Source organism: Antechinus flavipes, chromosome 4 (assembly GCF_016432865.1).
Source record: "Antechinus flavipes isolate AdamAnt ecotype Samford, QLD, Australia chromosome 4, AdamAnt_v2, whole genome shotgun sequence".
In the NCBI taxonomy this organism is placed as follows: domain Eukaryota; kingdom Metazoa; phylum Chordata; class Mammalia; order Dasyuromorphia; family Dasyuridae; genus Antechinus; species Antechinus flavipes.
Window position 1 is genome coordinate 133,695,796 of NC_067401.1, and position 27,535 is coordinate 133,723,330.

The 27,535-nt window shown below is 36.7% G+C and overlaps 1 protein-coding gene across 5 annotated transcripts in view; it reads right to left on the reverse strand.

The window, feature by feature from the left end:
• Nucleotides 1-558: 558 nt before the first annotated feature.
• Nucleotides 559-27,535, reverse strand: part of WIPF2 (WAS/WASL interacting protein family member 2) — a 62,790-nt gene continuing 35,813 nt past the window's right edge. For all 5 annotated transcript variants that reach the window (XM_051994567.1, XM_051994564.1, XM_051994566.1 and 2 more), the window contains 6 exons: nucleotides 25,889-26,021; nucleotides 23,545-23,661; nucleotides 22,647-23,309; nucleotides 5,080-5,292; nucleotides 4,149-4,250; nucleotides 559-3,819 (listed from right to left, as the gene is read on the reverse strand). In XM_051994567.1, the coding sequence (XP_051850527.1) occupies nucleotides 3,779-3,819; nucleotides 4,149-4,250; nucleotides 5,080-5,292; nucleotides 22,647-23,309; nucleotides 23,545-23,661; nucleotides 25,889-26,021 (1,269 nt within the window). In that variant the 3' untranslated portion in view covers nucleotides 559-3,778. The remainder of the gene's footprint in view (nucleotides 3,820-4,148; nucleotides 4,251-5,079; nucleotides 5,293-22,646; nucleotides 23,310-23,544; nucleotides 23,662-25,888; nucleotides 26,022-27,535) is intronic.

Consider the following 27,535-nt stretch of genomic DNA (forward strand, 5'->3'; position numbering starts at 1 on the left):
CAGATTTAAAAGAACTAAAAAGTTCCTAAAGTCCGAAAATGGCAGTCAGGTGCAAGTAGGAATTAACAAAGGTCTCAAATATCAGGTTACACTAAGCCAGTGTACAACTTTAGAACATGATTTAGTCAAAAGGAGGAGGGGAAGGAATAATAATACATACCTCCTATCAATATCCGAGCCTTACTAAATCACAACTTACACATACATGAGCTCTTTTGACTCACAATTCTATGAGATAGCTAAGGTACGTCATCATATCCTATTTCACATGAGGTTAAAATGATTTGCTCCACTCAGGCCTAATGGCTAGGAGGCAGAGCTAAGACTCAAATAACAGATTTTCTGATTCAAGATTCAACTTTTTCAGTAACTTTTTTTCTATGTTCTTTTCACATTAGCATACTGACTTAAGGGAAAAGTAGAAGATCCTTGGAGAGCTGCAGGTGCCTCTGTCCATTCTATAGACAAAACCAGAAATTCAAGAGGTGGGAAGATCTTCCTCCCTGCCCTCCCCCAAATCCATTGCCCTGGAGTGGGATTCCAGACATAGCACACAGATTTTCAGTTTGATTTGGTTTGTAAAATGAGGTTTAATTAAATAGCTGCATGGCACCCAGAAGGGAGAAGTGTACCAAAGAATCCAACCTGAGACCAGACTGTACATCTTAGGAGAAGGGGAGAAAGTCAATACAACTAGGTAAGAAGAATCATGGATTAAAACAAAAACATCCGTATATTCATACAATAAATTATTTTTAAAAATCCACCTACATGCAGACTACCCACACACACACACGCATACACACGCGCACACACACACACGCTCTCTCTCACAAGTGTACTTGTGCACATATCCTCTCTCATCTTTCTGGGTGTATTTATACAGTGTTGATTACTGTGACAACCATGCTTGTCACTCTGGGGAAGAAAGAGAAGCTATCCTCTGCCACTGGTGGAATGAGAGGAGAATTAGAAAAGAAGCCTACCAGGTCTACAAAGATGTGCAGAGGAAGAAGGGAACAGCAGTAGACAAGGAAGATTTAAACTGCTTCAGTCCAAGAGGAATACGGAGCACAGATGCCTGACATAGGGTAAAGGCACAATGAATGTGGAGTTGAATGGATCCAAATACTTCCTTCTATTAAAAACAGTTTACATGTTTTGTTTTTGCACATTCTTGCTTTTGTTGTTTTAAAGCAGATGAATTTCAAAGGCAATGTTGCAGTGGGCCAACTCTCCCACATTCCCAATTCCAAGGAGCGACTGGCAGGGAGCCACCCTGACCTTAGAGCCAGGGGCTGGGATGTAACTGGGAAAGAAAGACCAAGACTGGAATGTGAGGAATTTGGTTTGCCATTGATCCCAGGTTGGGTTTCCAGTACAGACAACTCAGTGTAGTGCCATTAAAAATAAAAAGAGCCTCAGACGACCCTTATTTACCTCCCCTTCAGCCCCTCAGGATTCAAGAACTATGGGGACACATCTCCTCCCCCATTCCAAAATTCACTTAATCTATGAGTTATTTCAAGTGATCAGGATAATTAAAATATACCCCAGCCCTGAGTTACTCTGTAGCAATGCTTAAATCTATTTACACTTTTTTCTTCTCACCTCTCCCTAGAAGAGAGAGCTTCAAGTTGGAAGGCCAAAGCAGGTCCTCCCTTGCCTGTTGCCAAATGAAGAGGGCTGGGATGTATTCCTAGGGAATCCTACAGCCACTCTAGTAGCCCAAGAGACCTGGTTTCGGGAAAAGTAAGGGTTTGAAGCTTGAGCAGCATTCCAACCCACAATACACAGAATCACACACTATGTCAAAGTGCTCTGATCTGGGGAGATTGGCAGAAGTAGAGGGGCACTGCGCTCATTTAGGCCTGAGAGTACCCATCTGCTTTGCAGCCAGGGCAATAGGAAAAAAATATTAAGTTTTTCCCATTAGGGAAAAAAAAAACAAACCCAACCAGGGGGCTTTGAACTCAGCTTTTTGATGAGCAGAGCTGGGCATTGTCTCTTCCTTCAGAGAGGGGACATAAGGGTTTGGTGACTGGGAATAGCCTCAACATGAGACCCACCCAATCTTTTAACTAAAGAGGTAACAACATTCCCACAAGCAGAGAAAAGAGGAGTTCAAAGGTGAGAAGTTTTAGTGCCGTTGCAGCCAGCCCACCTTAAACCTATATTACAAGTTTTTGTGTTTTTTTTTTTAACATACAAAATAGATCAGTAACTATGAATCACATTCCCTTTACTCAAGAATAGGCTCTTAATAAATTTGTTGAATGAATTACTGTTCTGGTTGTGTCATGATAATAAATCTAGTACCACCAATGGGACAGAGTAGTGTATAAGGCAGACGTTCAAATACATGATGGATTATCAACAGACTCCAAAGAAAAATCCATCTGATTTGAGTTTAACCATCTTTCAGGAGGCAAAACAGTAAAAGTACAATGGATGCCAATGTGACTATCCAAAATCCAAAGGAGGAAGTAATGGGAAGAAAGGTGCCAACCCCACAAGAAAGGTAAGATTTGGCTTTTCTATGTTTGAATAATTTAAAGAAAAACACCATCACAGAACATTGTGTAAAAGTTGCCAATTTCCATTTCAACAATGATCTGAAGACTTCACAGTCAGGACTAAGTAAATGATCAGTATGATTAAATATCAAGCTTTCCTCCTTCCCTTCCCCAGTCTACAGCTCCTTGCCAGGGAAGCCTTTCCATTTCTTCCCAATCCCAGATGCTGAGGGCATCTATGGAGGATAACCCCTACCAGGTTTTAAAATAAGAATAGTTAGAAAAAGTTTACCTACAAATGACCAGCACTAGGTTTGGTCTGGGGTATATCAAGGAAGTTCTGGTCATATACACATATGCAATTCAGTTCCATCTTTTCTCACAAGGACTACTATGGAACTGCATCAGTTACAGTTCCTTAGCATGTGATCCAAGAGATTAGAAGGGTTCTTCAAATGAGCCTACATGGCCACCCAGAATCTTGGGTAATTGAGGCCTTGAGGACTCAATTCTCTTTTGGTCCCTTTGTTATAGAGAAATTGACTAGAGCTGAGAAGCCCTTAGCTTGAGCCCATTCTGCCATTTAGTATATGCTTTAAGCTTAACTGATTAGTATGTAGTATTTAAACCCAAAGGTAATCTAGAACTTTAACCCTGTATTTAAAAAAAAAAGATACTCTAAGAAGAAAGCATATCCCTTTCCTGTCCCACTCTGCAACTGTGACCTTTGAAGCAGATAACATCTCTGAATAATTCTTTCCTATTTTACTGAAGATGGCACTCTCCCCACAAAAAACAGAAGTGGTAATGGCTATGTCAAGCTCCCTAATGGCTTGAAGTCCATTATACACCCATTTGATTTCCCAGGAGTGGGGGGGAGGAGGGGAGAAAAGGATTTTATGTGGAAACAAGAAGGATACTCTCTCTTCACCCTGTTATGATTATTGAATTCATTACAAGGCACCTCTCTCCAAAGAGAGAACAGGAGACAGAAGCTATTTCCTTGAACAGCTAGCAGGGTTCACTAAACAAAGGGAAATGAAGAAACAGGGAACCCACTGCCAAAATAAGACAGTCCAATCAAGTCCAGTGAGGAGATGCATAGATGAAGATGAGCTGGGAGGGATGCTGAATTCTGAGTGACTGGTCGCACTGGAAGAACACAATGAGAACTCTCATGCAAGTTTTGAGAAAGCAGTAGGGACCATTTGAGAACTGGAGGAGATCCATCCTTTTGTTGAGGAACAGGATCCACTTGGGCTTCACCTGAGGACAGGTGGCAGGGGTGGAGCCCCACGGGTGGCTGGGGAAAAAAAAAAACACAACCAGAAAGCAAATGTCAATCAGTAAATCTGAAGTCATTTATTACATGTTGGATATTTCATAATTGGTCCGAAAATGAAACGTAAAAAATAATGCCCATTTATTTATTTATTTAGCTGGGGCAATTGGGGTTAAGTGACTTGCCCAGGGTTACACAGCTAAGAAGCGTGAACTGTTCGCCAGATTTGAACTCAGGTCCTCCTGAGTTCAGGGCTGGTACTCTATCCACTGCGCCAACTGGCTGCCCCAATAATGCCCATTTAGCTAAATTTCTATAATCTGTGCAAAGTATAAAAATACTTTCCTCACCTCGGTTTGTTTTGCTAGGGTAAATCCTCTGAAAATGTTTATATTCTTCTGGAGCAGGGAAGTCTTCAACTGGATGGAAGGAATACTTGGACTCAAAATCATCTGCAGAGAAAAAATAAGTGACTTTAAACTACTTCTTTACATTTTCCAGAGAACTAAAAAAAAAAAAAAACCAAACCTACTAATAAAGTATTACAGCTTGGTTTTCATTACTATTCTGTAGTACAGAGAAATACTACTCTTATGTTCCAAGGACAAAATTATCTTAGGTCCTCTAGGATCCAGATAGAGGACAAGTAAACCGGATCTATAAACTGATATAAGCTAACCTAGAAGAGGAATTTTGTCTCCAACTAGTGCCTGATTAAGCCTAAGACTTTCTTTCCTAACCAGGAACCTTATTATCAATTGAGTTGTGGAAGAAAATCACATGACTCTTCGCCCATACCACTTCCTTCCACCACACTTTCCACATAGAACGGCTTAAGCATTCCCAAGAAGTCTGGTCTAAAGGGAATTAGAGCATCTGTTTTGGTTCTGATCAAAGAAACATCTCTAAAACAAAGGAAGACATAATAGTTCACTAGGAACAAAATCTTATAAAAGGACAATTAGGCAAAGATCAGGAAAGAGAAGGATGTTTAATCTCAACCACAAACCAGTAACCCAATATAGACTGTCTTGCTGGAGAAGATACCAAAACAATCAACTGTTATACCATGAAAATCAATAAAAATTCACCATATAAAACTCCTCAAAAGCTTGGGAGAAAAGAGAGAGAGAGAGAGAGAGAGAGAGAGAGAGAGAGAGAGAGAGAAAGAGAGAGAGAGAGAGAGATTACAAAACACTGCTAAGAGGCCAACAAATCTGAAATGCAAGCTGGATATGTCATGCTTGTGAATGAGGTCTTCTCAAGAGATAACATACATACCCAAGAAAGATCGGACTGTTGCGATGGAATCTCTGTGGCCGTTCCTCAGGGGTGGTGGAGGTGGTGGAGGAGGCCCAGCTGGTGTCCTTGAAGGTGGAGGGGGGGGCTTTCCTCTGCTCAGGGGCTCCGTAGAACCATGCATTCGGTATGGTGGGGGTGGGGGTGGGGCATCCCGGGCACCATTTCGAATTAAGGGTGGTGGGGGTGGAGGTGCTACAAAAACCCAGAGACATTTAGAAAACTGAATTAATAAAAGGTAGGTAAATTTGGGGACGTGTTTTAATACTTCCTTGGATACAACCTAGACACAATCTCCCCAAGCATTTCTAAAACAGGCTAAGCTGGGAACACAACAATCCTCATATTATCTTGCTGCTGCATGTATAATGATCTCCGGTTCTGCTCATTTCACTCAGCATCAGTTCATGTAAGTCTCTCCAGGCCTCTCTGAAATCATCCTGCTGGTCAATTCTTACAGAACAATAATATTCCATAATATTCATACACCATAACTTATTTAGCCATTCCCCCATTGATGGGCATACACTCAGTTTTCAGTTTCTTGCCACCACAAACGTTTTTGCACATGTTTGTTCTTTTCCCTCCTTTAAGATCTCTTGGGGATATAAGCCCAATAGAAACACTGCTAGATCAAGGGTGTGCACAGTTTGATAGCCCTTCGGCATAGGCACAAACACTCTCCAGAGTGGTTGGATCCGTTGACAATTCCACCAACATTAGTATTCCAGTTTTCCCACATCCCCTCCAACATTTATTATCTTTTTCTGTCAATTTAGTCAATCTGAAAGATGTATAGTGGTACTTCAGAATTAGTTGTCTCAATATGCATTTCTCTAATCAAAAGTGATTTAAACTAGTTTTTCATGTGACTAGAAATGGCTTTAAATTTGTCTCAAAGAACACAACAAAAGACAAAAATGGATCTTCCCCAACTAGACCCATCTTTCTACAAACCAACTACATCTCATTCAAAACTGTTATACTTCAGAACCTGGCTCCAACTCAACCTTTCCAAACTTCCTGCACATTAATCCTCTTTATATGGTCACCAGTCTAGCCAAAATGGCCTCCCTGTTGGATTGAATAGCATCACTAAAGTCCACTTATTCACTCAAACCTGTGGTGTCTTCATCATTTTTGACATTTGACATTTAATAATCATTCATCTAGTCCAGATGATTCTGTCTCCAAAATATCTTAATTTGTCCTTTCCTGTCCATTTTCACTTGGTACTAAAATTTTATTCAAGCTATTCCTTCTCACCCAGAACACTACTGCAGCCTCCAACTCTTCTCTGCCTTCAGTCTCTTAAAAACCTTTTAAATTTCCCCCACACCATTACCAGAATAAGATTCCTAAAACACTTGTTCCCATCAAAGGAATCATAGGTCACCAATATAAAGTGGAATTTCAAAGGGCACCCTAGTCCATCATTTCATTTTATAGGTGAAAAAAACAAAGCCCAGAGTGATTAGATAATTTGTCCAAATTCACACAGGCATTAAATAAAAGAGCCAGGATTTAAATCCAAGGGCTATGGCTGTTCAAGGCTATTCCCAATGCTCATGAAGTAAAAAAATGATAGCACTCCACTGTCAGTCCCTATCTCAAAATCTTCAGAGAACTGCATGATGTAAAATTTTAGTGATGAAGAGCTTGGTCCTAAATAAAAGATTTGGGAGTATAACTCACCTCCCTTCTTTGGAGTGGTGGGAACAATTTACATATAATGTAGGGAAGTACTGATGATTTGATTGGTTTTGCTCTTACTACTTTTCTTTTCCCCCTCTTTTTTTTTTTTAAATTCTTTGCTATAAGAAATGGCTTTCTAGATAAGGAAAATTGGGAAACAGAAATGTTTCCCAATAAAACGAGATCAATGAAAAAAATTAGGCTTCTCATTCCCTTAAACAAACACCTCAGCTTGGCACTTTAGGACTTTCAAAATTTTGGCTCGAAAATGCATCTAAATTTCTCCCTTCTTCTGCTACAAAACCCAATTAGGCTGAGTTCAATATCTCATGAATTTACTATGCCTATTCTTGATGACACTTTTCTTCTCATAACGATATTTTAAGGACCAACTCCCACATGTCTGAGAAGCACAAATGGATCTCAAACTGACTCCCCTTTCATTTCTACTTGCACTAAGACTTGTTTTAACACTGGAGCACAAGAAGAATACCTAAAATAATGAAATTTGGTTTTCTATTTTGTTTTGGGGAAGTCATTTTTTAAGAGTATGCCTTCTCCAACATTCTGTCACTTCCAGCACATCTTCATTCACAATACCTCCTCTCTGTAATTCAATACAAAATTTTCGGCCTGAAATTTCAATCTCACTTTTATTATTTTTCCAATTATAGTTCACATTATGTCTCTGTATTCTCTCTCCTATACCACTCATTGTCTAATCTATCAAAATAAGACTGAATATCAACTCTTCCTTCATTTCCACATACTATTTCCTGCTTTTGTACAGGTTTCAGAATTCTTGAAATGCCTATCCTCTCCTTACTTCTACCTTGTAGAAATCCTAGCTTCCTGCAAGGCTTAGTTCATATGCCATTTTTCCTGCTCTTTCCCCCACTTCCTTCAGATTCCTCCCACACTTGTTAGTGCCCTCTTATCTGAAATTATCCCATATGTATGTTTTACACAGTTTGTATTTACTTATCTATATATACATTGTTTCCCTCAGTAAAATGTAAGCTCTTTGAGCTAGCAATGAGTTTGTTTGATTTTCTTTTTTTTCCCTTAAGATTCTTAGATGACTAGGAGATAGATCATCATTAAAATGTATACATTTTCTTTTTTCAGTTCGGTCACTAGACTTTTATACTTTGTTGAATTTTATTTTTTTCTTCATAATTTCACATAAATACTAAAGAATGATTGGGTGAAACCGCAAATTATAGACATAATTAATAACTTCATCCAAGAAAACGACAATAATGAGACATCATACCAAAATGTATGGGATGCAGCCAAAGCGGTAATAAGGGGAAATCTCATATCTCTAGAGGCCTATTTGTATAAAATAGAGAAAGAGAAGGTCAATGAATTGGGCTTGCAACTAAAAATGCTAGAAAAGGAACAAATTAAAAACCCCCAATCAAACACTAAACTTGAAATTCAAAAAATAAAAGGAGAGATCAATAAAATTGAAAGTAAAAAAACTATTGAATTAATTAATAAAACTAAGAGTTGGTTCTATGAAAAAACCAACAAAATAGACAAACCCTTAGTAAATCTGATTAAAAAAAGGAAAGAGGAAAATCAAATTGTTAGTCTTAAAAATGAGAAGGGAGAACTCACCACTAACGAAGAGGAAATTAGAGCAATAATTAGGAGTTACTTTGCCCAACTTTACGCCAATAAATTCGACAACTTAAATGAAATAGAAGAATACCTCCAAAAATATAGTTTGCCTAAACTAACATAATTTCACATAAATGTGCTTTTATATCAAGTAGACTGTAAATTTCTACATAGAAAAAATTTACAGGGCTTAGTGCAGAGCTATGAATAAAGTACACATTCTGTAAATATTTGCAGTAGGCTAAAAGGGAGGTAGAGTAGACAAAACTATTCCTATTTGTTGACATGACACTTTACTCAGAAAATCCTATTGAATCAACAAAACAATAACAGTAACAAACTTACTAATACCTTACTAAAACAGTAACTACAGAATAGTAGCACTATAAAAAATAAATTGGCAAAGATCAACATTTCTCTATGACATGCATAAAAAGCAAGATATAACAGAAAGGGAAATCTCATTCAAAATAACTACAAAATGCATAAAATATGTGGGAATCAATCTACACCAAAGGCATACTCAAGATCTGTATGGGTACAATTAAAAATTTTTTCTTCAAAATTAAAAAACTTAACTAGAGAAATATTCACTGCTCATGAGTAGGTCATGCCAACATGCTAACAATTACTCTTCTGCCTAAATTAAGACATTTAGTGATTTAACAAAGGAGCTAATATAGAACAAAAGAAAACAAAAACAAGCTTAATTTAAAGGAATAAAAAAATCTAACACCTCAAAGTGAAAAAACAAAGTTGGCATCAAGAAGGAATAATTCTTCGGGACTTCAATTTATAGTAAAAAGCAAAATCATCCAAACTATTTGGTTCTGGTTAAAAAATGGAAGCAGATCAAAGAGCCAAAAAAGAATCAGAAAGTGAACTTAGAATTCCAGTGTTTGATAAGAACTCCCTACTATTCAATAAAAGTTGCTGGAAAATTGGAAAGCACTTGGGTAAAAATTGGGTTTAATCTTTAGGAAATGGCAGAGTAAAGGCAGGGTCTCTCTTGAGCTCTCCCCCAAATCCCTCCAAATACCTTTAAATAATAATGCTAAATAAAAATGTCAAAACCCATAAAAAGATGGAATTAGATAAAACTTTCCAGTCCAGGAGCTTGGAAGGTCAGGAGACAAGGTCTGTCACACAGGGGTGAGAGTGGAGAACAGTGTGAACCAGGTCATGCCAGCACAGCCCCAAGGCCCAGCAGACCAGGAACAGGCCTTAGGGTGATTGAATCAATAATGGGTTCTAGATCACTCAACTCACAGATGCCAAAGTCTACTCAGAAAGTTAGCAGGAAAGATTTGTCGCACCTAGCTAATAGGGGAGCACAGTTCCACTGTGCCAGCCTGGCTCCAGCTCCAGGAAACCAGGAGCAGATCTTGGGAGCCACTGAATCATCAGCAGCAGTTTTCCGAGCTCTCAGTCCACAGACTGTAACTGGTCAGAAGGAGATGACAGATGTCACTTTGCTGGCACTGAGACGGGACTCTTGTTTTGCCCGTATTCTGATCCTGGTCTCAGTGCTGCGTGGCAATCCTAAGGCGAAGAAAAAGCAGCACCAGAATACCAGAGCTTCCAGCCACAGTGGAGCAAGGACCCTCCTCACAGTTTCCAGGCAGAAAACACTGCTTGTGGTTGCTCACAAATCAGAGCAAAAGTCAAGAAAGTAATAAACATATCTCTCCTAAGATTATACCACATAGGAAGAACTGAAAACTTACAGCTCCCTAGAAGTATCTCTGAAAATAACCAAGCCCCTTATGTTTGGAACAGTGTACCATCACTCTAGAAGCAGAGCACTACTTGAACAGTTAAAAGTCAAGTAATAGGGCTGGGACAAAATGAACAAACAACAGAAAAAGATTATGACCATAGAAAATTACTGTGGTGACAAGATCAAAATACACACTAAGACAACAAAGTCAAAGCTCCTGCATCCAAAACCTCCACAAAGGGTTTAGCCTTATACCACATGCTATGCTAAGCTCAAATTTGATATAACCTGAATATCATAAAATATTACCATACTATTAAAAAATTAGAGAATCAGATTAGATATTTTCCATTCCTCCAAAGGAATAAAGGCAATCACAAAAAGGTCACAGAAAATTAAAAACTTTTCTGTGAACAAAATTGATGAAATTAGAGAAGAAATATAGTCAACTGGGAGAAAGAAAATCTTTGTATCAAATATCTCTAATAAGACTTGAAGGAATTTGTAAGAAATAAAACCAGATAAATGTTCAAAGGATATTAAAAGAGTTGTCAGAATAAAAATGGCAAACTATTAACAATCATATGAAAGAATGTTTCAAATCACTACTTATAAACCTGAAATGTCATCTAATATCCAGAAAATCAGCAAAGATAACAAAATATGGGAATAGTCAATATTGGAAGGATTAAGGAAAACATATTAAGAAAGGACATTAATAATGAATTACTGAATTAAAAAGATTTTGTACAAATAAAATCAATGCAGCCAAGATTAGGAGGGAAGCAGAAAATTGGGGAAAAAAATTTTACATCCAAAGGTTCTGATAAAGGTCTTATTTCTAAAATATAGAGAACTGACTCAAACTTATAAGAATACAAGCCATAACACGGCTCTCTTCAACAATGAGATGATTCAAACCAGTTCCAATTGTTCAGTGATGAGGAGAGCCATCTACACCCAGAGAGAGGACTGTGGGAACAGAGTGTGGACCATAAAATAGCATTTTCACTTTTATTGTTGTTGTTTTCTTGCATTTTGTTTTCTTTCTCAGTTTTTTTTCTTCTTAATCCAATTTTTCTTGTGCAGCAAGATAACTGTATAACTATGTATACATATATTGGATTTAACATATATTTTAACATATTTAATATGTATTAGACTACCTGCCATCTAGGAGAGGGGGTGAGGGGAGGAAGGGGAAAATTTGGAACAGAAGATTTTGCAAGAGTCAGTGTTGAAAAATTATCCATGCATACATTTAGTAAATAAAAAGCTTTAATTAAATTTAAAAATTAATTAATAAATTAAAAACCCATAAACCATAAGAAACTGGAAACTGAATGGATGCTCATCAGTTGCAAATGGCTGAATAAGTTATGGTATATGAATATATATGTGTCCTATAAGAAATGATCAGCAGGATGATTTCAGAAAGGCCTGGAGGAACTTATATGAAGTGATGTTACATGAAGTAATTAGAACCAAGAGAACATTGTACATAGCAACAAGATTACATGATAATGAATTCTGATGGATGTGGCTCTTTTCAATAAGGTGATTCAGGTCCATTCCAATGGTCTTATGACAAAGAAAGCCATGTGCATCCATAAAGAGGTCAGTGGGGACTGAATGTGGATCACAACATAGTATTTTCACCCTTTTTAGTTGTTGTTTGCTTTCTTTTTGTTTTCTTTCTCTTTTTTTCCTTTTTGATCTGATTTTTCTTGTGCAGTATAATTGTGGAAATATATATAGAAAAACTGTACATGTTTAACATATATTAGATTACTTGCTGTCTAGGGGTTGGGGTCAGGGAGGGAGAAAAATTTGCAACACAAGGTTTTGCAAGGATGAATGTTGAAAACTATCTTTGCATATATTTTGAAATAAAGTAATTATAAAAAAAAATAACTGACATTGTCAAATTTCAAAATTACCAAAAAAAATAATGAATTATTCAGTGGAGCTATGAATTAATTCAATCATTCTATAAAATTATAAAGTGGCTAAAAGGTTTACACATTCTAATACAGATAGATTCTACTGTCAAGGATATTATAACTCAAGAAGGTAACTGATTAACAAGAAAAATAAAAACTGCATATATGCCAAAAATACTTATAGAACAAAAGTAGATGCTATCCAAAAGGGAATGGCTAAACCAACTGTGGTACAAAAATGGACAGGAAGATACTATCCTATAAGAAAAATATGAATACAGAGAATAAAAAAAAGGCTTATATGAACTGATCAAAATGAAGCAGAACCAAGAAACAACATATACAACTGCAACAATGTATATGGAAAGAAACACTAAAAGACAATAAAAAATTAATACTGTGTTGAAGAGGAGTCAAGATGGCAGATGAGATACAATCTAACTCAACTCTTTCAAATCTCTCTTCCACACAACTTTAAAATAAAGCCTAAAATCAAATTTTGGAGTGACAGAGCCAACAAGGAATCAAAGTGAGTGATTTTTATGGTCTAAGAAAACTTGGGAGGTGAGCAGAACTTTGTGACACCAGGGTGGAAGCCTGTCTGGAGCCCACATACACAGTGGAAACAATAGTAGCTGTAGCACCAGATTCAGAAGTTCTCAGTCCAGAGACAGGAAGAGGTTGGACAACTGGTCAAATAGAGATTACAGGAGATCCTTTGCTGGCACTGGGTACAGCTGGCACTGATTGGCAATTCTACTGCCCTTACATAGTTCTGGGTCACAGTTTGAGGGTACAAAGGAACACTGATGGATGGGCACAAAGGAACTGGCTAGCATCTCAGTTCCAAGGCAAAGAGAGCCTAATACCTGTAATTTCAGAGGACCAGAGGCCCCTTCTGGATAAAGACCAGAGCTCAGAGTAGAAGTGTGGTAACAATACCTTTTTCAGTATCATTTACCTTGTAAGAACCAAAAATTTGCCGATTCTCAAAATTATCTTTGAAAATAGCAACACAAAAAAAGTCAGTTTACCTTCCCATTGTTCAGGTGAGCAGAACCTAAACTTTTAACAAAGTTCAAAGTCAATAAATGGGCTGGAAAAGGGAGCAAAGAACAAAAAAGAATTTGATCATAAAAAGCTACATGGTGGCAGGGAAGACCGAGACAAAGGTCAGAAGAAGACAATAAGTGAAAATAGCTACAAACAAAAAATGCAAATTTGAAACAACAAGAATTCCTGTAAGAGTTAAAGAAACAGATCAGAGTGGCAGAGGGAAAAAAAATGAGAGGAATGCAAAAAAAATTGTGAAAATTTGCAGCTTCGTAAAAGAGGCACAAAAAATAATGAAGAAAACAACACCTTAAAAAGCGGCCTAATAATAAGAGGTACAAAATTCACTCATGAAAAGACCTCCTTAAAAAACAAAATAGGAAAATGAGGTATGAAAATTCACTAAAGAAAATAACTACTTAAAAAATAAATTGGCTAAATAGAAAAAAGTACAAAATCTCATTGAAGAAAACAATTTTTTACAAATTAGAATTGGGCCAGCAGAAGCTAATGATTTCAAGAGATACTAAGAATCAATAAAACCAAGTCAAAATAATTTTAAAAATAGAAAAAAAAAAACATGAAATGCTTTAACAAAAAAACTGACACAGAAAACAGATCTGAGAAATCACTTAAGCATTATTGAGGCTAAAAAACAAACAAAAAAAAAGAATTATTAAGGCTGGGGACAGTTAGGTGGCACAGTGGATAGAGCACCAGTCCTGAAGTCAGGAGGACTTGAGTTCAAATCTAACCTCAGACACTTAATATTTCCTAGCTATGTGACCCCTGAGCAAATCACTTAACTCCAAATGCTTCAGAAAAAAAAAAAAAAAGAATTAGTAAGGCTACCTAAAGGTCATGAAAGCTCTAACATCTTAAAACCAGACAATAAAATGGAACTTATCGATTCCTGAAAGAAAACTAAAAACTCCCAGGAATATTATAACCAAATTTCAGATCAAAGAGAAAATATTTCATGCAGATGGAAAGAAACAATTCAAATATTGTGGAATTACAATCAGGTTTCACACAAGACTTATCAGTTTCTAAATTAAGAATAACCTAATCAACAAAACTTGGAGTATAATTCTCCAGGGGGGAAAAATAGTCACTTAATGAAATAGAGGAATTTTTAGGCATTGCTGATGAAAAGACCAGTGCTGAATAGAAAATGTGATGGGGGAGGGGGAAATGGGAGGGGTGGGAAAGAAAGAAAGAAAAATACTCAAGGGAAATACATAAAGGTAAATATAATCTTAATGTTCTCAATAAAGTTAAATATTCCTATATGAGAAGATGAGATAACTTCTAAGAACTGTATCACTATTACATAAACAAAGGCATGGATATGAGTCAATTATGTTGGAATAATCTTTTAAAAAATGGAGTAATAAGAAGGATGCAATAAGAAAGGGGGGGAGGGAAGGAGAGGTAGGGTGGGGAAATTTTACTCATCTAAAAGAAGGGCAATAAAGAACAGCTTTGCAAGAAAAGGGAAAGTGAGAGGAAGGGTAAGTGGACAATGCTTGAACCTCAGTGTTCTCAGAATTAGTTCAAAGAGAGAAGGAAATACACACACACACACACACACACACACACACACACACACACGTATAGAAATATAATTAACCCAGTAGGTAAATAGGAGGGGAATGGGATGAGAAAAGGGGGAAGGGATGATAAAAGGCAGCAGTTAGAAGCAAAATAGACTTTTAAAATATACATACTTAAAACAGAAAGAAACACAAAGAATTTAAATAAAGGATTACAGAAGAATCTAATATTCTTCAGCTAAAATAAAAAAGGCAGTGGTAAGAACAATGATCTCAGTCAAAGCAAAAGCAAAAACATTTGATTAAAAGGGATAATCAAAGAAACTACATTTTGTTAAAAGGTACCACAGACAATGAAGTAATGTAAAACATTTTTACAACAAGCTTCTCTGATAAATTAGGCTTCGTTACTCAAGTACATACTGAGTAGAGAACTGAGTAAAATTTATAAAAATAATATCCCACTGTTATATCCTATACCTCAATTGACAAATGGTCAAGATATGAACTGGCAATTTTCTGAAAAATCAAAGCTACCTATACTAGAAAAAAATGCTTTAAATGACTAGTGACTAGAGAAAGACAAATTAAAACACTTCTGAACTATCACATCATACTTATCACAAACGACAAATTCCCCAAATGATGGACACTCACTCAATTTCCAATTCTTTACCACTATAAAAAAATCTGCTACAAACATGTTTGCATATGGATCCTTTTCCCTTTTTTAATGATCTCTTGGGATGTAGGTCCAGCAGACACACTGCCAAATCAAAGAGTGTGCATATTTTGATAGTCCTTTGGACAATTTCATCTTGCACTCTAGAATGGTTGGATCAGTTCACAATTCCATCAACAATGTGCGCCAGTTTACCCATATCCACTCCAACATTCAACATTATCTTTCTGTCATTTTAGCTAATTTGAAAGATATGTAGTAGTACCCCAAGAGTTGTCTTAATTTGCATTTCTTTGATTAATAATGATTTAGAGCATTTTTTTCAAATGGTTTTAATTTCTTTGTGAAAATTGTTCACATCCTTTGACCATTTATTAATTGGAGAATTTGTCTCAACTTTTTCTAAAAATATAGAACATATATACTATCCCATTTTTTCCCGTGTTAGGGATTATTTTTATTTATTCCCTCCACCCCCCTTTCTCTTTTTATTATTTTTTAATAAAATGTTTTGTTATAAGGAATGGCTCCCTGGGAAGAGGGGAGGAATGAAGGAGAAATTAGGTGACATGAAATCAACATATTACAATGAAGAGAATTAAATGCCAACCTAAACTTTAAAGTTTCACCCCATACCAAGTTTTGGTAATGATGAAAAAACATGGGATGGTTAAAAATGAAAAGATTATGGGAAGAAAAACAAGCAAATAATTTGGTGAAGCTGTGAACTATTCCAAATAAATTAGAGAATTTTAGAATGTGAACGCCTTGAAGAGCATAGATTATTTCTTCCTTTCTCTATATTCCTGTGCTAGTTACTAGCACAATGCCTGGCATCTAGTAAACATAATGAATGTTTACTTCATTTTGCCAATCTGGAAAAATAATTTAGAATTAAATTAATAAAGTGCTTAAAATACCTATACCCTGTGAGGTGAGAGATCCCTTTAGGTCAAGAATGGTGGGGAAAGAAAAGTGGAATAGAAAGGGGAAAAGGTAGATTCTAAATATATCAGAATATTTAAAGATGCATTTTTTTTTGGTAGCAGCCAAGAACTGGAAATAAAATAGAACTCACCAAATGGGGAATAGTTACATGAATGTTAATGGATAATTATGACTACAATGAAAGAAAAGACAAAGATAAAGATAAGTGAGCATGCAAAGATTTCTAGAAACTGATGCAACATGAAATAAGCAATTCAAAAAAATTAAGCACTGAGAATACAAAAAAAGGCAAAAGACAGTCCTTGCCCTCGAAGAACTCACAATCTAAGGAGGGAGAGAGAACAAGCAAATAACTATGTACAATAACCTATATATAAGATAAAGAGGAACTAAATAAGAGAGGGAAGACATTAGAATTAAGATGAGTTGGGAAAGACTTCCTATAGAACACAGTTTATCAAACACAAAGTTGTGCAAAATTCCCTACTGTGGAGAACTAGATTAAAATGTTAATTGGAAAATATTTAACAAAGTAAAATACCTGATAAAAACACAGATAATATTACATTTTTTAAAACTAAGTCAATATGTCTCATAGAGATCATCATGTACAGATTAGTGGTCTCACTTCCACTTGAGTTTGACACTAACTGGGGAGAAGATGAAATTTTAGTTGAGTCTTACAGAAAACCAGAGAAGGCACTAAACAAAAAAAGGACAGTATTCCAGGTATGAGGGCTGAGAGATGGAGTATCTTGTTTAAGGTACAGCAAGGTGATTGGTGTCACTGGATCTTCTGTGCTAGATGTAGACTGGAAAGCTAGGAAGGGATTAGGTAAAGAAAAGCTTTGAAAGTCAAGTAGAATACTTTTGTATTAGCTCCCGAAGGCAATAGTAAGTACATACTAAGGGGTAACATGGTTGGACCTGTACTTTAGAAAAATCACTTTGATAGCTGAATAAAGGATGAGTTAGAGGGGGGAGAGATTTAAGGCAGCAGTCTACTGAAATAGTCTATGAAGTGATGAGGGCCTGAACCAGAGTAATCCAAAGTCGAAAATAGGAGGAGAAAAAGGAGCATATTCAAGAGATGTCACAGAGATGAAAATGACGGGCTTTGGCAAGAGATGAGGTATACAGAGGAGGGGAGGTGTAGAAGGGGGAGAAAAGGGAGAAAGGCAAGAGAAGGGAGTTGATCATGGCATGTAAGTTACGAGCCAGAGTGATTGGGAGATGGTATTGCCCTCTAGTGTAATAGGCAAAACAGAAGGTAGGGAAGATTTAGGGGAAAAGATGAGTTCAGTTTTGGACATTTTGAGTTGATGATAACTACTGGACATCCAGTTCAAGATATGAGACATCATCAGAGAGATTAGGACAAGACAGTAGATTTGAGAATCATCAGCATAGAGAAGGTAATTAAATTCATGGGAGCTTAAATCACTATTGATTAGAGAAATGCAAATCAAAACAACTCTTGAGGTACCACCTTCCATTTCTCAGTGACTAAGATGACAGGAAAAGATAATGATAAATGTTGGAGGGGATGTGGGAAAATTGGAACACTAATACATTGTTAGTGGAGTTATCCACCTTCAAAGAAAGGAAAAACAAGCATAGTATGAGCTTACATAGATACATATGGATATGTATGTGTGTATATGACTAGTTATCTATATGTATGTGTGTATGTGCGCTTATGTATGTGCGTGTAACTTAGCTCTAGGCTTCTTGATGGAGGGGAATAGGAAAAGGGAAAAAAAGAATAAAGTAAAAAAGTATACTGCAGAGAACAAAAGAAAACTTACAAGGAAGCAAAAAACCCAAAAAAACCAAAAAACAAAATAGCTCTCAACACATTGTATATTTATTACATATGTTTTCCTGAAATGGAAATCAATTGTTTTATATTCTGAAACCTCTTTACATTCTGCTGTGTACATGGCAATGTTTTTTTTTTCTTTTCCTCCTTTCTATTTAAGTTCACAAAAAAGAAACACATACATATTTTGCAGAAGAAACAATCTTAATATGAAAGAAACAGATAGCACTACCTTACTGAAGAAAAGTTATTTTCCTTCCTCAAGCTGCAGTTAAATAACAATGAACTGATAACCCGTCTTCTCCCAACAGCAAATATATCAGCATGATTTCCCGCTAAATCGAGTGATACACGACGTCAAGTTGAAAGACGCAGAACCTGAAGAACATTATACATGGTAGCAGCAAACTGTACAATGAATGACATGAATAACCATGAATGACAGCTATTCTCAACAATACAAAATCCAAGACAATTCCAAAAGACATGTGATGAAAAAATGCTATTAATTTTTAGAGAAAGGACTCAAAACATACTATCCTCACTTTATTTTTACCATGTTTTGTCCCCTTGTCATCTATTTCTTCAATCATAACATGACTAATATGGAAACTTATATAGAATTGCACATAAATAACCTCTATCAAATTGCTTGTCATCTTGGGGAGGGAGGGAGAAAATTTAGAAGTAAAATTTTTAAAAAATAAATGTTAAAACTTGTTTTTACATGTAATTGGAAAAAATAAAATACTACTAAAAAAAAGAACAATTTTAAAAAATAGACTTTGAGGGAGGGGGAGAATAAATACCCTTTCTTCTGATATATAAGGCATCATAGTAAAAGATAAAATAATACACCTGCATTCAAATCTCTCTCTTCTGACACTTATAAGGTCCTGGACAACCGCTCAGAAAATTCAATTTCTTCATCTGTAAAATGGGATTATAATACCTGTAGTCCCTACTTCATAAGGTTTTTACATTATGAAGTTCAAATGCGAATATATGTGAAGGGCTTAGCAAGTTTTAAAAACACTATAAAAATGTCACTTATACCTGTCTACATGTCTTTTGCATTGGTCTTCCTCCATAGCTGGAATGTATTCATTGCTCACCTCGACTTCATAAACACCTTTCTCTTCCTTTTGAAATGTTTAATCATCTCCTCCCAATGCAAAGACACCCCCCGCCTCCAACTATTCTGAAATTAATTCCTTTGCACTTAGTCATCTTCTATTTATTCTGTATTAGGAGAGATTTATTCATCGTCTTTCCTACCAGAATGTAAGATTACTTGAGAGCTGGGTTTGTTTTACACTTGGCATTTGAATACCCAGTAATCACTATGGCACACAGTAGGCATTTTACACATACTGTTTATTCACTGACGTTTCCAGAAAAACACAATCAACTATAACATCATCAAGACAAAAAGGAATTTCCAAAGCTAACAAGTGTAAAGAGAGCTGAGCTAGCACACTGGCAGGTACCTAAGCTTCCTAGCATTCTGTCCAATATACTTTTAAACTGGCTCAAAAGAAAACTAAAACTAAAATAAAACAAAATAGAATGAACCAGCTCAAGTCAGAACCCAGATTGAGAAGAAATGGGAATCTTGTTTGCCCAACAGCGCTACCCCAGGTAGGGGACATAGAGAATAGGTGGTACTCAGATTTTTTTTCCTTCTTCAAGTAAGGAGAATCCTATTCCAAATGTCAATATTTAGGAAATACAGATCCTTTAGGAAGGAAGTTTGGCAAAAAGGAGGATTTCTCATACTGCCAATAGTTGTCAAACTTCTTAGCCAATAGATTGTACAGGAAAACAAAAGACCCCACAGACCAACTCTTCTTTTTTGTTTGCCATTTTGGGAAAAAACAAAAAAACTCAAAAGCACAGTTCTTTTGAAGAGACATTACTTACACACACACACACACACACACACACACACACACAACACACACACACACACGGAAATTCCAGAAATGAATAACACAAAGCCTATCCAAGGCTATCCCATAGACCACCTATAAATCTTTGCCATCACCATACAAGAAACCATTCTTCTGAAACACAAAATAGGCTACAGTCTCTGCCAGACTATACAGTAGTTAACTGGCAATATTAGTAAATAGAAATAAGAGAATTACTTCTCTAGAACTTCCCAAGAAAAATCCCCAAAATAAGCAGACATTTCTGATCACCAGGTACAGTTTTGCAGAAACTACTCCTCTCTTTCTACTTACTGCTGGAGCTTGACAGAAAAGGTAAAGAATCTGTCCAGAGAATGGAACCGTGATATGAAATTTAAAAGAACAAGTTCCATCCCCCAAAAGGTAAATAGTCAAAGAATAATATACTTATAGTTTCTTTTTTTTTTTTAATAACTTTTTATTGATAGAACCCATGCCAGGGTAATTTTTTACAGCATTATCCCTTGCATTCACTTCTGTTCCGATTTATAGTTTCTTAAACAAGTGAAAGTTATCAATAACCACATGAAAAAAAATTCAAATCATTAATCATAAAAAATGCACATTAAAACTGTAGTTCTACCTCATATCCAAAGATGAGAAGAGGAAAATTACAACTGTTGATGAAAGAATTGCTGAAGGAAAGGCATACTAATCCATTCTTGGTGGAGCTATGAATTTGTCTATTTTAGTACCAATTTGGATCTATTCCCAAAGTCACCAAACCAAGCAACTGCTTTAATCAGTGATACCATTAGTTAGGCAATAACCCTTCCCTAAAAGTCAAGAGAGAGGGAAGGAGTCCACATGTACAGGAATATTTATAGCATCACTTTTTGTCGTAGCAAAATAGATGCCAATCAACTGAGGAATGCCTAAAAAACTGAGATGAAGATAATAGATTATTATTGTACCATAAAAAAACAATGACTATGAGTGACTGAGAGAAACCTGGGAAGACCCATATAAAGTGACTGAGTTAAATGAGCACAAACAGGAGAACAATTTACATGATGACTACATAATGTTAAAGAAAATCACCAAAATGATTTCAAAGTTCTGATCCATGCAGTAACCAATTAAGACTAGAAGACTAATGATGAAGCATGCTTTCCAATTTTTAACAGAAATGTCATGGGATAATTGTGAGACATATATTTACAAATCTTTTATCTTGCCTGATTATATTTATTGGTTACAAAAATAGATTTCTATTTGACAAAGGAGGAAGTTAGAAATTAGTAACAATATTTGGGGGAAAAAAGGAAAATCAATTTAACATTAAAAAATAACACAGAAGAGGGAAGGAAAAAGAAATCCAGAAAGAGGTAGAGACATGCAGGACAAAGTTGTAACCAATGTGTATAAAATTTAATAGTTTTTTTAAATTAATTTTTAAAAAATTGTACATAACAGGAATAGTTTTAATATACAATTCCCTTTTCTGTTCTTTTCATAGAAAATCTTTTGTTTTGTTCATAAAAAAGTTCATAAGGGGCAGCTAGGTGGTGTAGTGGATAGAGCACCAGCTCTGAAGTCAGGAGGACCTGAGTTCAAATTTGGCCTCAGACAACTTAACTAACTTTGTGTGATTCTAGGTAAATCACTTAACCCCCCAAAAAAAAAAAAAAAAAAAAAAAGGTAAGTTTATAAAAAAAAAAGAGAGATAATTTTTTAAAAAGTAGACCTGAGAAAAGTTTAAGTTTAAAAAAGTTTAAAAACTTAAACTCCGAGTCAAGATATGCCATGGCTTCCTCAGGTATTTTAGCCCTTTAGCTTAGGTTTTTATGAAGGAAAATCTTTCATACAAATCAATTCCTACTTACATTTAAGATATAGATACAGAATCTAGAATAAACAAGGCTGCTGCATGCTTTAAGACAGTGTATCTACCTGAGATTATAAACTCCTAGAAGGAAGCATCTTACGCTGCTTACTAATTTATCCTATCTAAAATAGTTTTAATTTTATGAGTAGTGTTTTATGAGGACAATAATTACTTGGCCAACTTTCATAAGCCATTCTTTTAAGAATTGGTATTGGAGAGTTCTATGCACAAGTTCACTAACAACATGTGAAGATCCAATATTGCTTGAAAAAGGCCCCAAGAATAGTGATTCTGTCCAGTTCATATCTCAACTTCTAACCTGCTTAGAAATTATCCTTAAAGGAAATTGCGTAACTATCTTTAGTTGTCTCTACAAAGAGTGTTCTCAGTCAATTGTCAAGAAGATTTTCCTAAAATATGTTTAGAAAAATTGCACGTTTAACCTGTATTGGTTTACTTGCAGTCAAGGGAAGAGAAAAGGGAAGGAAGGAGAGAGAAAAATTTGGAACTCAAGATTTTACAAGGGTGAATGTTGAATACTATTTGCATGCATTTTGAAAAAAATAAAAAGCTATTAAAAAAAAAGAAAGAAAAGATTTTTTTCAAAAGTTAAGCCAGGTATCTTCATTTTTCAGGCACTGGCTAAGACATTCTGGATAAACAATAATATAGTGAGAAAGAAACTTTCAAAAGCACTTACCTGCTCCCCGACTGGGAGGTTCTCGAGCAGGGGGAGGTGGTCTATTACTCTGTAAAGAAGGTGAGACTGAGGTGGGTGGGGGAGGTGCCAGGCCTCTAACGAGCCCTGGTGTCTTCCTATGTAAAGAATTGTGTCTCTGTGGCAGCTCAGGGGCTGACTCATTAGTGGGGCTTGAGGGCCCATTGGGGACACCAGGGGGCTGCCGGTAAGGCGGTGGAGGGGGAGCCAAAGACTGGTTATGCCCACTTGGTCCTGTCCTAATATTCACAGGGGAAGGAGGTGGCTTAATTGGAGGCGGAGCAGGAGGCCCCTCTCGGCCAGGAGGAGGCCTCTGCCCAGGGGTTGGTGGCAAAGGCTTCTCTCTGTTGTAAGCCGGGGCTTTGTTGCTGTGCATAGGCAAAGGTGCAGGGGGTGCATTGGCACGCCGCCCAGGGGGTGGTGGCGGGGGAGCCGAAGAACTATGTTTCATGCCCGTGCTGCTGGTGGAGTTGGGTCGGGATAGGTCCGGTAAAGAGGGTCTCTGCATCCGTGGAAGCTCTGGGGGGGATGCCCGACTACTGTCTGAATCATCTTGGGGACGACTACTGCCTGTGGACACTGGGGGCCTTGGGGCAGAAGCACGGGAACCAGAGACCTGTAAAACTGTCTTGCCAGTTAGGTTCTCTGCAAAGAAACCAGAAATAATAGAATCAGCAAAAACAAGTATGTGACTAGATATTAGACCTTATAATTTGTATTGCTTCATACACACAAGAAAGAAAATTTTAGTTCAGAGTTCTTATTCACTCTAATTGGAAATATCAGTTACAAAAAAATAATATTATGTAGTAAATTTGCTATCAGCCACCATCATTACCCCTATATGCCTCATTTAGGGAAGAAGAAACTGACCAGATACCTGAAATGTCCTTTGTTCCAACAGGTCTGAGTTTTGGCACTCCTCCTTGGAATAGACCTCCCTTAGGCTGCAGGGCATTTACTCCAGAACTATAACCCCCACTACCTCCTTTGGGTTCTGCAAAACATACAACCATTTCTAAGTTATTACCAAGTCTAAGATCACTTGATGTCAAAGTACAATCCCTAGAAAGAATCCCCCTTCCTCAGTCCTGTCCACAATAAGCAAACACCCTAGCAAAAGAAAAAAATACATCCATTTTCCTCATTGAAGGAACAGAGGATGGGCCTTGTTTCACAGCTTTTCAAAGGGAATAAAACTACTCCTGATTTGGCAAGGAGCTCCCTACCAGTTCAAGAACATCCAAGAACTCTCTCTTAATCTTGCATCCTCTAAGATTTCATTATTTGATAAAAACTGCTGGGATAACTGGAAATTAGTATGGCAGAAATTAGGCAAGGACCCACACTTAACACCATATACCAAGATAAGATCAAAATGGGTCCATGACCTAGACATAAAGAATGAGATTATAAATAAATTAGAGGAACATAGGATAGTTTATCTCTCAGACTTGTGGAGGAGAAAGAAATTTGTGACCAAAGATGAACTAGAGACCATTACTGATCACAAAATAGAAAATTTTGATTATATCAAATTAAAAAGCCTTTGTACAAACAGAACGAATGCAAACAAGATTAGTAGGGAAGCAACAAACTGGGAAAACATCTTTAAAGGTTCTGATAAAGACCTCATTTCCAAAATATATAGAGAACTGACTCAAATTTATAAAAAAATCAAGCCATTCTCCAATTGATAAATGGTCAAAGGATATGAACAGGCAATTTTCAGATGATGAAATTGAAACTATTACCACTCACATGAAAGAGTGTTCCAAATCACTATTGATCAGAGAAATGCAAATTAAGACAACTCTGAGATATCACTACACACCTGTCAGATTGGCTAAGATGACAGGAAAAAATAATGATGAATGTTGGAGGGGATGCGGGAAAAAGGGGACACTGATGCATTGTTGGTAGAGTTGTGAACGAATCCAACCATTCTGGAGAGCAATCTGGAATTATGCCCAAAAAGTTATCAAACTGTGCATACCCTTTGATCCAGCAGTGTTTCTATTGGGCTTATACCCCAAAGAGATACTAAAAAAGGGAAAGGGACCTGTATGTGCCAAAATGTTTGTAGCAGCCCTGTTTGTAGTGGCTAGAAGCTGGAAAATGAATGGATGCCCATCAATTGGAGAATGGCTGGGTAAATTGTGGTATATGAATGTTATGGAATATTATTGCTCTGTAAGGAATGACCAGCAGGATGAATACAGAGAGGCTTGGAGAGACCTACATGGACTGATGCTAAGTGAGATGAGCAGAACCAGGAGATCATTATACACTTCGACAACGATATTGTATGAGGATGTATTCTGATGGAAGTGGATTTCTATGACAAAGAGACCTAACTGAGTTTCAATGGATAAATGATGGACAGAAACAGCTACACCCAAAGAAGGAACACTGGGAAACGAATGTGAACTATTTGCATTTTTGATTTTCTTCCCGAGTTATTTTTACCTTCTGAATCCAATTCTCCCTGTGCAACAGAACTGTTCGGTCCTGCAAATATGTATTGTTTCTAGGATATACTGCAACATATTTAACATATATAGGACTGCTTGCCATCTTGGGGGAGGGGGGGGTGGAGGGAGGAAGGGGAAAAAGCGGGGCATAAGCGAGTGCAAGGGATAATGTTGTAAAAAATTACCCTGGCATGGATTCTGTCAATACAAAGTTATTATTAAATAAAATAAAATTTAAATTAAAAAAAAAAATCTTGCATCCTCAATTCAAAGTAACATTACTCTTCCAAGTCCCTAATGTCAAAGGATACCACAAATAGAAGAGTCAGATATGAAGGATCTTTACACAGGTGTACAAAGTTGGCCCATGGCAACATCTATGAAATCTGAGAAATTTATGGGAATTGAGGGATTTCCTCTGGAAGAAGACAAAGATTTGTCCCTAATATGTACAGCATGCACAAGAGCTATGGCAGATGGGATCCTGGCAAAGAAAACTGGGACCCCTCTCCAAAAAATTGGTATGAAACCTGTCAGCTCTGGTTAGCAACAAATAAAATAGAAAAAAAGACAGCACTGACCATAAAGGACTCAAATTCTTCCCAGACTTGGCCAAAAAGAAATTAAGAGCCACTCTAAGACATTTATCACTGGATTGAGAAACATCAGGCAAATTTCAGAGCCAGTCCTGGAAGGCTAAGAATTAATGTCTTTATGACAGTAGATGAGAAGATATAATTTGTCACTTACTCTCAAGGACTGGAGCACTCCGATCATTGATATGAGTCACTTTTTTCAGCCGAGTCCCTTTGCAGATGTCCTGTAATAGCGCACCTCGGCCCCGCTGTTCATCCCTACTCAGCTTGGGCGGTTCTGTGTTTGCCTAAAAGAGTTCATACCAGAAAGTCGACATCACCATAAATAAGGTCCAAATGCCCTCCTACAGGTTGTACTGGCCTACATATTATGAAACAGATTGTAATCTCTACTTTTAAAGACCACACACCCATCTAAGGGGGAAGATCCACAGCCTTCCTCAGTCTCTTGGTTGTTCTTAGTACTCAACAATCTTTCTCTAAACTTTCCTACTGAAATCTAGTTTAAATTTAATTTACTTCCACTTCAATTCATCTCCCTTCAAACTATCCTCTAGAAAGGTGGAAAAGGCTAACTAACCTTCATCTCAGGAAATTTCCAATGAGCTAGTAAGTAGAAAGAAACCTGTTCCCAAACACTCATATTTCTCTTCCATTTGTCCTAGTCAGGATATTGTAGGCCATCACCTACTGTTAAAGTTTAGGGGTCCAGTGGAAGAAATAGAAGGAAGGAAAGGGAGAACAAGAGGAAAGAGAATTCACTGCCTTGGCAACAGTCAAACCCAAAATGATTCAAACAATAGCTGGGTCAGTGGTAAATAGCTGGGTAGTGACCAAAAATGTCAATGCCCAAGGCAAACACAGTTCTGTGGTATACAGTAGCATGACATAGTGATACACTACTAGACTTGGGGCAGGAAGACCCATTCTCCAACTACACCTGAGCCATATATATATATCTATATCCATGGGGTCAGTCACTTAACTTCAATTATCTGAAGTCTTCTCATCTCTAAAACAGGAATTATAGCATCTACTACACAGAATTATAAGGATCAAATGTATATAAAGCACATTGCTAACCTTAAAGCACTGAACAGGGTGCCCCCAAAATCTTAAGTGTTCTTTTAAAACTTAACACCTCAAAACTTTTGGGAAATATTAGTTACAGCAGTATAGTATATGATGAAATGAACACTGAACTCCAAGACAAAAAGCCTTAGGTTTTGATCTATTAGTTGCCTAATAGACAACTGTGTAATAACTTAAGGCAAATCTCTATGTTTATTCATCTGTAAAATGAGAAGCTCAGGCTAGATTAACACTAAATGTAACAATCTATATTTCCATAAAGTCAGTTATAAGAACCTGGTCTTGGACCTTTAAGAGTTTACAACCAAAACCTTTGGCGATAGTGGCTGCTTTTTAACAATATATTCCATAAGCTTTCTATACTTTTCTTTATATATGAGCAATGCCAACTATGGCTAGATCTACCTTTGACAGGAATTGACCAAAGAGAAGAGGCACACTGAACAATTACCAAGTACTAAGAATGCCCATCCTCTTTCTCATGATGACCAAAGGAATGACACATTCACATGTGTAGGACAAATACTTTTATAGTGAAACAACAGTTTCTCCTACCCTATCCTATTAAAAAAAAATCTAGGAATTTCAGTAGAGAACGACTTCAACTTGAATCAACCGTGGGAGATGGCAATCAAAAAATCTAAACTGGATGTTCAATTAAAACAAGAATGGCAAAAATATTCACAAACAGAAAAAATATCCAGCTCTG